The sequence below is a fragment of the Panthera tigris genome, chromosome E2 (genome assembly GCF_018350195.1).
Source record: "Panthera tigris isolate Pti1 chromosome E2, P.tigris_Pti1_mat1.1, whole genome shotgun sequence".
In the NCBI taxonomy this organism is placed as follows: domain Eukaryota; kingdom Metazoa; phylum Chordata; class Mammalia; order Carnivora; family Felidae; genus Panthera; species Panthera tigris.
In genome coordinates this window covers 10,794,980-10,809,631 of record NC_056674.1, presented here as the reverse complement: position 1 = coordinate 10,809,631, position 14,652 = coordinate 10,794,980, and the positions used below count along the sequence as shown (strand labels likewise).

At 53.2% G+C, this 14,652-nt stretch overlaps 1 protein-coding gene across 9 annotated transcripts in view; it reads left to right on the top strand.

Moving 5' to 3' along the window:
* The window catches only part of HIF3A (hypoxia inducible factor 3 subunit alpha), an 87,822-nt gene extending 76,205 nt beyond the window's left edge, over positions 1–11,617 (top strand). For 8 of the 9 annotated variants that reach the window (XM_042968565.1, XM_042968559.1, XM_042968564.1 and 5 more), the window contains 4 exons: positions 4,797–5,068; positions 6,265–6,382; positions 7,853–7,934; positions 10,733–11,617. In XM_042968565.1, coding sequence (XP_042824499.1) covers positions 4,797–5,068; positions 6,265–6,382; positions 7,853–7,934; positions 10,733–10,830 — 570 coding nt within the window. In that variant the 3' untranslated portion in view covers positions 10,831–11,617. The remainder of the gene's footprint in view (positions 1–4,796; positions 5,069–6,264; positions 6,383–7,852; positions 7,935–10,732) is intronic. The other variant, XM_042968562.1, reaches the window with a different exon arrangement.
* The last annotated feature ends 3,035 nt before the right edge of the window (positions 11,618–14,652 follow it).

Genomic DNA, 14,652 nt, shown 5'->3' with positions numbered 1-14,652 from the left:
GGATGAGTGGATGGATGGATAGAAAGGCCATTGTATCCATTAGGTGGATAGATGGATGGGTGATGGTTAGATAGCTTTTTGGATGGATGGATGGATGGATGGATGGATGGATAGATGGATGGATGGGTGGATGGGTGGGTGGATGGATGAATGAATGGACCACTGTATTCATTAGGTGGATGATGGTGGATAGATGGATGGGTGATGGTTAGACAGCTATTTGGATGGATGGATGGATGGATGGATGGATGGATGAATGGATGGGTGGATGGATGGATGGATGGGTGGGTGGGTGGGTGGATGGATGAATGAATGGACCACTGTATTCATTAGGTGGATGATGATGGATAGATGGATGGGTGATGGTTAGACAGCTATTTGGATGGATGGATGGATGGATGGATGGATGGATGGCTGGCTGGATGGGTGGATGGATGGGTGGATGGGTGGATGGATGGATGGATGGATGGGTGGGTGGATGGATGGGTGGGTGGATGGGTGGGTGGATGGATGAATGAATGGACCACTGTATTCATTAGGTGGATGATGGTAGATAGATGGATGGATGATAGTTAGACAGCTATTTGGATGGATGGATGGATTGGATGGATGGATGATGCATGTTTGGCTTGGTAGTTAGACAGGCCATTGGTTCATTAGATGATAGATGGATGGATAATGTTTGGATGACTGATTTAGTGGCTAGATAAATGACAGTGACATGATATATTAGTTACCTATTGCTGCCTAACAAATCACCCCAGAACTGAGCACCTTAAACGACTAACATTTATTATGTCACACCATTTCTGAGACTCGGGAATCTGGGAGCAGCTTAGCTGGATGGTTTTTGCTGAGTCTCTCATGAGGCTGAAGTGAAGCTCTCCCGTCAGGGGAGTCATGTGGGGCTAGAGGACCCACTTCCAAACTCACACACGTAGTTGTTGGCAGGCATCGGTCCCTCACTGGCTCTGGCTGGAGGCCTCAATTCCTTACCACACAGGCTGCCTGAGTGTCCCCACAGCATGGCAGCTGGCTTCCCCCAACGCAAGGAATCCAAGAGATAACAAGAGTGAGCCCAAGACAGAAGATTATAACTTAATCTCAGAAACAGCATACCATCACTTCACCGAATTGTATTGGTCATACAGACCAATCCTGGTACAATGCAGAAGGCATCCGCAGGGAGGGTGAATACCAAAAGGCAAGGACCACCGGGGATCCCACCAATGCATGTCTCTCCCTCCTGCAAAATACACTCAACCCCCTCCGAAGTGCCCCCAAAGTCTTCCAGTGACAGCGTCAGCCTGGAGCCCAGAATCTCATCACCTACATCAGGTCTGGATGTGGTGAAGCTCCCCCTCTGTTGGCCTGTGAACTAAAGAGATAAGTGATGAGCCAGCCACATGCCCCGCACACAGTGGCGGGACAGGCACGGAGTGATGCCACGTATCCTCCTGGTCAAAAAGAGGGAGAGGAGGGGCACCTGAGTGGCTCGGTCCGTTAAGTGTCTGACTCTGGCTCAGGTCATGATCTTGTGGTTCGTGGGTTCGAGCCTGATTAGGATTCTCTCTCCCTCTCTCTCTGCCCCTCCCCCACTTGTGCTCTGTCTCGGTGTCTCTCAAAAATAAACATTTTTTAAAGTTAAAAAAAAAAAAAGAGGGAGAGAAGAGTGCACAGGTATCGCTGGCCCGCGGCAGTTTTGAAATCCAGTTGGGCAACTATGGGAAGTTCCTTGATCAGAACCCACTGCTACTACAGTGGAACGTTGGTCTGCGCATATAATTCATCGAAAACGCGCTTGTAACACGAAGTACTCGCGTATCCGCGAATTTCAAGAACCACCGGGCTCAGTTGTGATCACGTGACCTCCACCATCATGTACACTCGTGTTGCAAGACCTCACTCGTTTATCGAGTTAAAATTTATTAGAAATGTTTACTCGTCTTGTGGAACACTCGCAGAACAAGTTACCTTGCAGTCCAAGGTTTAACTGTACTTCCTAGAGGCTTTCTCCATGGTTCTTGGTTCCACGCTGTTAGACGCTGGGCTTCTCCCTCAAAATCCTCCTCCCTTTTTCATAAAAGGTGATATGTATTTGCAGCTGAGGGCAGGGGGGGAGGGAGGGTTCAGAACCTGCTGCTTGTCAGGGAACTTTGGTGGCCCAAAGGTCTCTTTCCATTTAGCACAGTCTCTGTCCCTTCCAGTCCAAGCTGGCAGTGTTTCTGTTTATATAATAATCCTTATTAAAAAAGGTGTGGGTCTTACGTGAATCTCTTCTCGGAATGCACTGCATTAGACAAAAGCCACGCTCATAGGTCTCTTTGAGATAAGCCCTTCTCTGCCTTGGGATTTTGCGGAGATGATGAGTGACAGAGTGAGGAAGTTTGTCTGAGATCGATTAGCATATCCTTAAGTTCTAGTTTATCTGCCTGAAGGATGTTCTAGGCAACGCCTTTGATCTTCCTGAAGTCTAACCAGAGACTTTTATAGTCACACGCTGGCTTCATCTTTAGACCATGCCTTCCGGAGAGCACTTGCCTTTGCTCAGAAACCATTTCTCAATTTTAGCGTCCTTCACCATCTGGGGAGCTCCCAGGGTCAGCCAAATGCAAGGTGAAGGTCGCCATCCTCCAGTCTGCCACTTCTGTCCAAGACTTGTGACATCGGCCGCAAGCTTGGGGGTCCGCGAGGCCACCCTCCCTTCAGACCGGCTGCCTACAAATTCAGAGATTCTCACGGACTCCCTCAGTGTCAACAATTTGCTAGAGCTGGCTGTAGAACTTAGGACAGCACTGGACTTAGGTTGATCTTTTAATAATTTGTTTAAGGTTTACTTATTTTGAGAGAGAGAGAGAGAGAGAGTGTGCACAAGTGCGTGAGCCAGGGAGGGGCAGGGAGAGAGAGGATCCCAAGCAGGCTCTTTGCTATCAGCTTGGAGCCCAACGTGGGGCTGGACCTCACCAACGGCGAGACCATGACCTGAGCTGAAATCAAGAGTTGGACGCTTAACCAACTGAGCCACCCAGGCGCCCCCAGGACGATCGTTTTGTTGGACCAAAAGAATACTATAGCCAGAGGAAGAGATCCGTAGGGTGGAATCTGAGACTAGGAGGTTCCCAAATGCAGGCCTTACGTGACCCCGGGGACGTGTTCCCCTCCCGGCACCGGTGTGGGGGGGCACACACGGAGTAGCCCCACTTCAGGAAGCTCACCCAAGCTGTGGTGTCCGGAGTTTTCACTCTGTCGGCATGGCTGGACTGTTGCCCATGTGGCTGACCTTGACCTCCATCTCTACACACGCTTCCCCCGGAGGTCAGGCTGATCTCACGTGGCCTCAACCCCTCTCATGGCATAGTTGGCCTTTCGGGCACGACCAGCCCCCCCCGCCCGAGTCATCTTGTTGCCAGAAAGTATCCGGCGTGGCACCAGGGGCTCACCGCCAGGAGCAATGACACCCCTGCCCCCCCCCCCCGGGAAATCCCAAGGAGCCCTGACAGAGGACACACCCCGCTTTGGGGAAAGTTAATTTTTCGCTTCACGGGGAGGTTGAGAATCTTCCAGACTTTCCAGTCCCAGCTCCTGCGTGTTTTAACGTTTCTCCTTTAGATCTTCTCTCCTCTTGCCTTCACTCCCAAGTGGCAAGAAATCAGGCAGCCATCCCGCACCGTGGCTGGGAATCCCGTAGCTAGATGGCCCGGCTCACGAGTCATGTGTTCTCCGTCCCAGAAAACTGCACGCAACGCCCGGTGTTCAACTTTAGCTGCCACAAAACGAAAACCTCCTTTCCTCAGGCTTCTCGTAACACATCCCTCACCTCCCTTTATGCCCCCACGGGCTGGCTCCTCATGGTTCACGCTTCCACCAACAGTTTGTTCGAGGCGGTCTAGGCCCTGACAGGCTCTTCAGGGCCTTTCCAGCCCGCGCCCACTGCCCTGTGCTAAAGCCACCACGCCTTTTAGGTTTTTCGTTACGGCGGCAAAACCTTGTCATCTGTTTCTGGCTAACAGATTACTACTCTGAAGCTTAAAATAATAAGTGTGTATTACCTCACATCATTTCTGGGGACCGGGGGGCCTGGGAGCCACTTAACTGGGTGGCTTTTGCTTGGCGTCTCGTGCAGGAGAGATGTCACGAGACCTCTTGCAGTCGAGACGTCATCCAGGGTTGCCGTCACTTGAAGGCTTGAAAGGGGCGAGAAGATGCGCCTTCGAGATCACTCACGCGCCTGCAGGCAGCAGGCCTCCGTTTCTCACCATGGGGGCCTCTCCAGAGGGCATCCCCCAGAGCAAGGGACCAGCAAAAACAGAAGCCACAGTTTCTTCACAACCTAACATTGGAAGTCACACACCATCAGGGTTGTTCCCGGATCAACCCTAGTCACTGGAGTAGGAGATTACGCTGGGGCACAAATACCAAGGGTGGGGATGCTCGAGAGCCATCTTGGTGACTGGTTACCACAGGGTCCTTACACCCATTTTACAGACGAGGAAACCGAAGCTCAGGCTTTTCTTTTGAGAGAGAGTGTGAGCAGGGGGAGGGGCAGAAAGAGAAGGCGACAGAGGATCTGAAGCCGGCTCTGGGCTGACAGCAGGGAACCCGGTGTGGGGCTCGAACTCACGAACCGTGAGATCGTGACCTGAGCTGAAGTCGGACACTTAACCGACCGAGCCACCCGGGCGCCCCTCGGACTCTTGGCTTCGGGTACACAACTCGGATGCGACGGAGCTGGGACTCCAGCCCGGGCCCACCTGAGGCCAAGGCTCTTGCTCTTAACCTCCTCCTGCCTCCCGCAGGATGTCGATGCTCTGGATTTGGAGATGCTGGCCCCCTACATCTCCATGGATGATGACTTCCAGCTCAACCCCAGCGAGCAGCTACCCAGGGCCTTCCGCAGACCTCCAGGCGCTGTCCCCCGGCCCCGCGCTCGGAGCTTCCATGGCCTGTCGCCCCCAACCCCTGAGCCCTCCCTGCTGCCCCGCTGGGGGAGTGACCCCCGGCTGAGCTGCTCCAGCCCTTCCAGAGGGGACCCTTTGGCATCGTCCCCCGTGGCTGGGGCTCGGAAGAGGTGAGCCACGGTAGAGGGACGGTATGAAGGGAGTGAACCCCTGTCTTGCTCCTGCCTTCCTGTTTCAGCCTCACCCTTCATCGTTCCTCCTGCTGACCTCTGCTCCCGCCAGGCCCTCAGTGTCCCCAGCCCATGCCATGCTTGTTCCAACCTCTCTCCTTGCCTAGGCTGCGCCCTCCTTCTGGAATGCCCTCCACTGTTCTCCTTGTTTATCCAAATCCCACCAGCCTGCCAGGGCCCTCTCCTTTGGAACATATTTATATCTGGCCTAGCGACAATGTTCGTCACAGTTAAGAGGACATTGCAACAGTGTCAAAGAAACTGTCTAGAACTAAGTTTCCTAACACCTTTGAGAATCTATTGAAAGCTATGGACTCTTTCCCAAGAACGTTCATACACGTACAGATGCACAGCTGTGCATATAACTTCAGAGGGTCCGTGTCCCCCTTCCAGAGACATTAAATTACTAATACTCAAGTTTTTGCACTCTGTGTGGTAGGCATGTGCCCAATTGGTGTCCAGAATGGTCCCTTTACTATCCTTATGAGATTTTATGGCTACATCTCACTGTTTCCCAAGGCTCTCAGCTTGGTGCTGGATGTATAGTGAGTGCCTAATAAAGACTTATTGAATGAGGGAGGGAGGAAATTAATGAATATGGTAGGTAGGTGGATGGATGGATGGATGGATGGATGGGTGGATGGATGAATGAATGGATGAATGGATGGAAGGATGGATGGATGGATGGATGGATGGACAGATGGATGGATGGATGGATAAATGGATGAATGGATGTTTGGATGGAAGGATGGATGGATGGATGGGTGGGTGGATGGATGGATGGATGGGTGGGTGGGTAGGTGGGTGGATGGATGGATGGATGAATGGATGGAAGGATGGATGGATGGATGGATGGATGGATGGATGGACAGATGGATGGATGGATGGATAAATGGATGAATGGATGTTTGGATGGAAGGATGGATGGATGGATGGATGGATGGATCAATGGATGGTTGGGTAGATTAATGGGTGGGTACATGATCAGATAGGTGGATGGATGGATGGATGGGTGAGTGTATGAGTAAAGGAATAAACACTTAGGGGAATAAATGAATGCTCATCATCTCCTCACAGTGGTGCCCACACTTGCTCAGGTTTGTTGTATTCTGAGATTCTTACCTGTTTTTCCCCAGGACCCTGGCTCAGAGCTCAGAGGACGAGGCCGAGGGGGTGGAGCTGCTGGGAGTGAAACCCCCCAAACGGTCCCCCAGCCCAGAACCCGAAAACTTCCTGCTGCCTCCCCTCAGCCTGGTATGTTGGGGGATTAATGGGATTCCCTGGCCCTCAGAACCTAGCAGGCTTAAACCTACTGTTTTATGTATGGGGGAGGGGGGAACCAGAGAGGGGCAAGGGGTGGCTGAAGGTCAAATGGAAGGTCAGTCGTCCAGGTGAGGCCATGCAAATTTATCTAAGTCGGTGGTAGGTTCTAAGAAGAAAAATTAAGCAGGGTAAAGGGGAGAAATGACAAAGTTTAGTAGGTGTGGGAACGTCCTACACTCCCATGGGCCTCTCTCCCAGACCTAGAACAGGTCTTGGCCTTGGATTATTAGTGTAGCATTAGGAGGCCAGACACTAACTAGAGTCAGACGGACTTGGGTTCAAGTCCCAGGTCTGGCACCTGATAACTGTGAGACCTTGGGCAGGTACGGTGACCGCTCTAAACCTCAGTTTCCTCATCTGGGAAGGGGGGTGTCACAGGGCTACCACGAGAAGCAAATGAAATTAGGTCATGAGCTGATCCTTAGTGCCTGTCAATAAACAGGATAAAAACAACCAAGCGGAGGCAGCAACCCCCGCCCCCCTTCTTCCCATCTCCCCGCTTCCATCTCGCCTCTGCCGTCCTTTTTCTGCACAATGGCAACCAGGAGACCCTTTCCGAAACCCTGCCCAGGCTGTGCCACTTCCACAGAGCCTCCCTCCAGGACCTTCCATGGCTCTCTGATGCCCACAAAAGAGGTCTCTGGCTCCCCACGCTGAGCAGTGCTATTTGAACGCGAGAGGCGCGGTTGATGACCACTCTTGAGATGTTGTGGTTATTATTATTATTATTATTATTATTATTATTATTGGTGGTGGTGGTATTCACACTCACCCACGAGAGGTCAAGCAACCGCATCAGTCAGAGTCTGGGCAGGAAACGGCGCGCTCAGACGGGGGTGTGGAGGAGCGTCTGAAAACAGGACTACTGGCCAAGGTGTGGGCAGCGCATAGGGAATCGGCAGGAGGGGGTGCAGCCCCCGCTGGGGCCAGCAGCGTGGGGGAGCCGGCACCGTCCGCAGTCTGAAGGCACAGGGTGGGCCGCGGTCGCCGGGTCCTGGAGAGAGTAGGTCTCGTAAGAGCAGAAACCTTCCATGGAGGGACACCGCCAGCCCGTGACAAGCCGGCAGAGAAGCAGCGAGATCAAATACCGCCCCGCTTCCTCCTCCCTCCTGAGAGCATCTCCCATTATGTGAGCCCAACAGGAATACCTAGAGCAAGGCTGCATGTTGCCGGAATCCACCCGCCCAGGTCGGCCTGCTGGGACACAGAGGAAGGGGCGAACAAGGCTCTGGAGGGACACACAGAGGAGAGCTGTCTAGGACCCTGGCTTAATCCAAAGTCCCATAGCCCACACGTGGCTGCTGAACCCCACAGTGCTCCTAACCACCGCCCCATCCTGCCTTCTGGGATGTTCACGATGCTGGCGGTGGTGGTGGTGGCAGCTTTGTCTCTGTCCTGCAGAGTTTCCTTCTGACAGGAGGGCCAGCTCCAGGGAGCCAGCAGGATCCCGGCACCCACCTCCTGGAACTGAATGAGCCCCTCCGTGAGTAGCACCCTGGGTATACAGAGGACCTGGGTCCCTTTCCCTCCTAGGACGCCCCCCCCCCCCCCGCCACGGTTGAGAGAGGGGTGGGGCAATCCGGAAGGTGGCAGGGGTGAGGGTGGGGGGCTGTCAGCGCCTGGCTGTCACCTTGGTAGACACAGCCCCTCCCTGCTCTCAGCGGCACCGAGGGGGGAAAGAGAGGCTCCGAGGGGGGCAGGGGCTGGCCAACGCGGCCCGTTGGGGTGGAAGCTGAGCCCAGGCCCAATCTAGATCTCCCGAAGCTTGTGTCTGCTTACACTTCGGGGGCTGTCCCGCCTTGGTCATTCCCAGCTGCGTGGCTTTGGAAAACAGTTTCTGCTTCTGGAGCCTCAGTAGTCCCCCCTCCGTCAAATAGGATCCATTGCAATAGTTTTTACCTGACGGAGAGGTTTTCAAGATCTCTGGGGGGGGGGGGGGGGGCGGGGGGCAGCACAGGAAGAGCCTAGCACAAGACCCGAGGAGTAAACACTCAAGAAATGTCCGCCCTCACGCGAAGCTGGTTCCACAGCGACTGTCCTCACCTTCCAGCAAAACCGTCAGGAGCCGGAGCTCCACTCAAAACCTCCGTGTAGGGGCACCTGGGTGGCGCAGCCGGTTGAACGTCTGATTCTTGATCTCGGCTCAGGTCATGATCTCACAGGTTGTGAGTTCGAGCCCTGCATCAGGCTCTGTGCTGATGGCGCGGAGCCTGCTTGGGATTCTGTCTCTCCTCTCTGCCCCTCCCCCACATGTGCACGTTTTCTCTCTCTCTCTCTCTCTCTCTCTCTCTCTCTCTCTCTCTCTCTCAGAATAAATAAGTAAACTTAAAAACAAAAACAAAAAAATGTCCAGGCATTAGCTAGGAGATCTTTCCAAAGCACGAATCTGACCCTGACCTCCCTCTGCTCCAAACTCATCCATGGCTCCCTACTGCCCTTCTGAGAAAGACCAAGCTCCTCAACCTTGTACTCCAGCCTCTGTAGGGTCTGCCCGGGGCCTCACAGACCCCACTCGGCCTCACATCCTTGTTTCAGCCACAGTGACTGTCTTTTGGTTCAGTCTGTCCTTCTTACATATAACACTTATTTATCAAATACACAGTACATGCCAGGCACTGTCCTAGGGGCTGGAGATATGAGTGTGTACAAGACGGAAATCCCTGCTGTCATAGGGCTGACATGCTAGCGGGGGAGACAGTCCAGAATGAAGAAACACATATAATTAAGGGCGTGAGAGAGGAACAGAGAACTTCTGGAAAAAATAATGTATGCAAAAGAAAAGGGAACTCTGGGGTGGTAGGATTTTGATTTCAAGTAGTATGATCAAGAGTGGTCTCACTGAGAAGGTGACATGTGAGCAAAGACCTGAAGGAAGTAAGGGAGTGAGCTGTGACAATTTCTGGGGGGATGAGCACTCCAGGCAGAGGGAACAGCAAATTCAAAGGTCCTGAGGTGGGAGTGCATCTGTGTTAGTTGGGGGAAGACAGGGCCAGTAGGGCTGAAGCAGAGAGGGGAGGGAGGTGGGTGGCTGACTGCAGTGGGGACTCTGCATCTTGCTGACTTTGAAGTCATCTTGCTGGAGGAGACAGCCTCAGGGCCTTTGCATACGCTGATCTTTCTGCCTGGCATGCCTTCTCTTCTATTCTTTGCCTATTTATTGCATCCTTCTGATCTCAGATCGAGTATTACCCCTTCCGTGAAGCCCTCCCTAACTTCCTAAGCTCATGGCTCATAACACTCATCACAGATCATATTTACATAAGCGTTCATGTCATGATTTGATTTTTGGCTGTCCTCTCCCCGGGGGTGTGCGCTGTGGGAGGCAGGGGCCGGACTTGTCTTGTGGTTGCCATACTCTCTGCGTGAGGCAGGGCAGTGGCTGGGCACAGAGCAGGGCCTCAGTACATATTTGTAAACGAAGAGCTAACATTTACCTGGCGCTCACTCTGTGCCACTCTTTGGGCTAAGCGTGTTGTGTACATGACCCAACCGATCCCTCTCGCTGGAATGTCAGGGCCGGGAGGTTCATCTGTCCTGTTAACTGCTGTGTCCTTGGTGCCTGGCACACACCAGGAGCTCAACAGTATTTTCTGAGTGGGTGAATTCTCACACGTGAGGCAGATAGGAGCATCCCTGTTTTCTAGGTAACAACAATTCAGTAGGAGCTTACCGATACTAGTCAGTGCCCAAAGCACTTCGCGTGGATTGATTCATTTAGCTTCCCACAACAGCCCCCGGAGAGGAAGTATTGTTAGCCCATTTTACATACGAGGTAGCCAAGGCACAGAGAGGTGACATCACCCACCTTGGGTCACACAGCAAGTAAACAGCAGGGCCTGCATTCCAACTCAGGCAGCATCTGGCTCCAGCCTTTTGTTTTGTTGTTTAATGCTTCTTTATTTTTGAGAGAGAGAAAGCATGAGCAGGGGAGGGCCGGGGGTGGGGGGGGGGGAAGGGGGGGACAGAGGATCTGAAGCGGGGTCTATGCTGAGAGCAGAGAGCCCGATGCGGGGCTCGAACTCCCAAACCGTGAGATCATGACCTGATTCGAAGTCGGACATTTAACCAACTGAGCCACCCAGGTGCCCGTGACTCCAGCCTTCTTAACTACTGCCTTAAACATCCTGGACACTTGAGGTTCAGAGGACAGAACTGGCCCAAGAGTTTGCTATTTGATCCTGGGCGTGCCTGCCTCACCACGCACGCTTTTAAATGTCAGGAGGGGAAGAAACGGGTTTGGGTGGGAAGCCCCACTGGTTGACCCTTCATCTTTCCCCACAGGCCTGGGTCCCCCGCTGCTCTCTCTCTACGCGGACGAGGACCCCGTGGAGCCCAGGAGCCACTTCCAACCAGCGGCAGGCTTGGGCCAGGCCAACTGAGCCAGCTCTGCGGGCCCTCTTCCCCGCGCCCTTCCACTCCCCAGAAAGGACCTCAGCCACACTCCACGCCGGCAGCCAAAGCACAGGATGGGGGCACCAGGAGAGGGGCTCCCTCTCTCCTTTCAGTGGCCCCCACCCGCCTCGGGCCTACCTCAGCCCTCACCCCTCTGCCCCTCCATGTCTGGGGGGCTTTCTGGGGTGGTCTCAGCTCAGTGACCTCTGGGAGGGGGTCCCTGGCGCCCTCCTCCTCCTTCTCTCAGGACTTCCCTTGGGGTTCTCTATACTGGTTACCTCATCCCTTTCTCCCACTCTCCTGGCTTGATTTTGGGTAATTAGGGGTGGGGGAGGTAGGGGCTCAGGTCTGTGTTTCTGGGCTCTGGGGAGTATTGATAACCACAGTCACGTTTCTTTCCATCCATTTTTGTTGTTTTCACAACAGGGTTTTAATCGCTATGAATTGCCCGGGGTCCATAAGAATGCAGAACTCTGATTCCCCCCCCTTCTTCAGGTGTTAATGGGGGGGGGGCTCTGGGGCAGACCTCACCCCTAGCAACTTCAGATCAACCCCTTAGCCTCCCGAGTGGCCACCCCACTCTGCCTGCCCCTCCCCTGGGGGCTTCTGCTGTCCTCAGTCTCCCCTGGGCACTGGCTTCATTCATGGGCTTCCAATTTCCAGGGGCAGCCTCCAACTTCCACTGCTTCCAGATCGTATGACTTCCAGCTCTCTCCGGTTCTAGGCCACTCAATCCCTGGCCTTCTCTGGATCTAGACCGCACAGCCCCCACCCCCCACCCCCCACCCCCCGCCCCGACACAGTCTGGTTTCGACCTCACATGCTCCAAACCCCTCTGACTCCAGACCTCACGACGGCCAGCTCTTTCTCGTTCTGGGCCTCACAACCTAAACTTTATATTGGTTCTAGTCTTCCTGACCTGTAATACATTTGGTTCCAAATCCAGACTCCTTAAGCTTCGAAATCATGATGCTTCATGATGCCCAGCTCCTTCCTTTTCAACTTTCTACACTCAAGACTTGCTTTTCCAATCAAAAAGAAGTAAAACGAGCTTTACGTCTTGATCTTATAACCACGCTAATACTTCCAGACCACACACCAGTTCTCTTTTGCTCTAGACCTCATGACCTCCGTCATTCACCGGTTCGAGGCTATAAAACCATTAGACCCTGCGATTTCCAGGACGCTCTGATTCCTGATCTGATGCTCTCATTTTCCCCTGACTCTTGAACTTGGCTTCAAATGTCTTCTGATTCCAGACTTCATCCTATAAACCCTCCTGGTTCTAGACCTCACAATCTCCAATGCCCTCTCTAGATCTTATGACTCCAAATTACCCTAGATCTCGAACTTAGCCTCCAAACATCTTCTAATTCTAGATCTTGCCTTTAAAAGATTTCTGGTTCTAGACCCTGCAACCCCCAGCTCCTGATTCTAGATCTTGACTCCAAAATCTCTCTGGTTCTAGAACTCGGTCCTCAGACTTCTGAATTCCATTCTGTATAGTCTATAGAGTCCTCTGGTTCGAGGCCTCACAGCCTCCCATCATCTCTGATTTCAGATCAAAATTCACTTGGTTCTAGAACTCAGCCTCCAAGTGCCTCTGCTAGTGGACTTCACGCCCAAGCCCCTCCGTTCTTGATCTCATGTCCCTGAAGTTTCCCTCTCCTAGAACCACCACCACTGCCCCACCCCCAGCTCTCCAGAGACACACTTCCCTTTACTTGGCCCCAGGTACCTGGGGGACCTGGGGCTCCCTTACAATCCAGGAGATTTCCCCAGCCGCACAGACACACGCACAGCCCTATCTGCATATCACGGGTGGGGAGAGAGGCCGGGACTCCTCAGTACTCCACCACTACCTGTGTATCCCCCTTTGCCCCCCACCCCATTGCTACGACGGTGCTACTCTTGGTCTCCCCCACAAAAAGGCCTCCCTCTCTCAGCTCAGTTCACCCCCACTTTGGAAGGCACTTCTCTGTTTTGTCCGGGGATGGCCTGTCCAGATTGGTGCTATGGGGGAAGAAGGCTCCGGCCCCTCCTTCCCTCAGGGGGTGACCTGGGCCCTCGATGGAGGGAACTGGACGGGGGTTGGGGAGGGGAAGGGACTGGTCCAGCCACTCTGGCTCTGAAACCCGCTAGTCTGTACACCAGCATAAAGACTTCGCCTTGGTAGGCACCAGAGCTCTGTGTGTTGACTCATCTGCGGGGTCGCTTCGCGGTGCGTGGGTATCCTGGCTGGCTGTGTCACTTTGAGTCCGTGTGACTCTGTGTTCCTGCGTGGGTCGGTAACAGCGCATGTCCGGTGATGTTGTAATTCTATGTACGTGTCTTTGTGACATCATTCTGTGAACTGGTTGCGGCGGGGGGGATCGTAATCCCTTCTACCCGTATGTGTTAGCATCAGAGTGAAAGGACTCTGCTTTATGGGTTTCTGGCTACCTGGGGTTTCTGCGTTCCTGAGTGTGGGAGGTTTTGTGGTATCGCAATTTTGCTTGCACGGATGGGACCGTTCTGACACCGTCATTTCGTAGACGGAGATCTGTGTGACACAGTGCTCTCTGTACTTGAGCGTATGGTGTTACATGTGACACAGAGAGATTGCGTGTCTACAGATTCACGTGCAGTTGGGTGTGCCTGTTCCGTTCCGTCCCGTCTCCGTAGATCACCTCATAACTCCTGTCCCATGTAGGAACCTTTTTTTTTTTTTAATTTATGTTTTTATTTTATTTTTGAGAGAGACAGAGCATGAGCGGGGGAGGGGCAGAGAGAGAGGGAAGCACAGAATCTGAAGCCGGCTCTGGGCTCCGAGCTGTCAGCACAGCGGGGCTCGAACTCACAGACTCAGATCATGACCTGAGCCGGAGTCTGTTGCTTAACCGACTGAGCCACCCAGGCGCCCCGGAATCTTTTTTTTTTTTTAATTCAATTAACATTTTATTTTTAAGTAATCTCTACGCCCAACCTGGGGCTTGAACTCACAACCCTGAGATTAGGAGTCATGTGCTTTACCAACTGAGCCAGCCAGGCACCTCCCCCATGACGCAGAAATCTTTTCAAAGAAAGAAGACACTTCTAAGCCTTGGCACCTGTTGGCCCCTCACCTTAAATGCCTTCTCACTTGGTTATCTCCTACTCATATTTCAAGTCTTGGTTCAGACTTCCCCTCCTCCAGGAAGTCTTCCCTGCCTACCCTGCAGGGTGAGGTCCTCCCAAGACCTGCTGAGAGAGCCCCTCCGGGAGCTCCCCTCCCAGCTCTGGGTACTCAGTCCCAGTCTGGGTATTTACAACGGAGTGGACATAAAAACTACTTGATCTGTGTTGGGCCCTGTGCCAAACACTTGATCTTCTCAAACTCTCCTCTAATTGTATACAAACAGGCATGGTTATTGTCCCCGTTTTACAGAGAATGACACTGAGGTTCAGAGAGGATGGTCACTTGTCAAGGTCACACAGCAGGGAAGGGCTGAGCTGGATTCGAATCCTGGATCCAAACCCGTCACGGCAGGCTTCCCACACACACCCCTAAACATCTCAAAAATCGAACCCACAAGGTGAGCGATGGAACACAGAGACAGTCGAGCAGGGCCTTAAGAGCGCAGGAATTAAGGTGGGACAAGTTGGAAGTTCTGGCTCTGCCACTCTCGTTGTATGACCTTGGGCAAGTTTGATGACCTCTACGAATGTCAAAGTCCTCAGCGGTAAAATGGAGCTGATGTTAGCATCTACTTTCTAGGCTGATTGTTGGCTGTGATAGGAGGTTGTGGGGTCAGGTCAGGCCGCCAGGACAAAGAGGCTGGGGGAGTGGT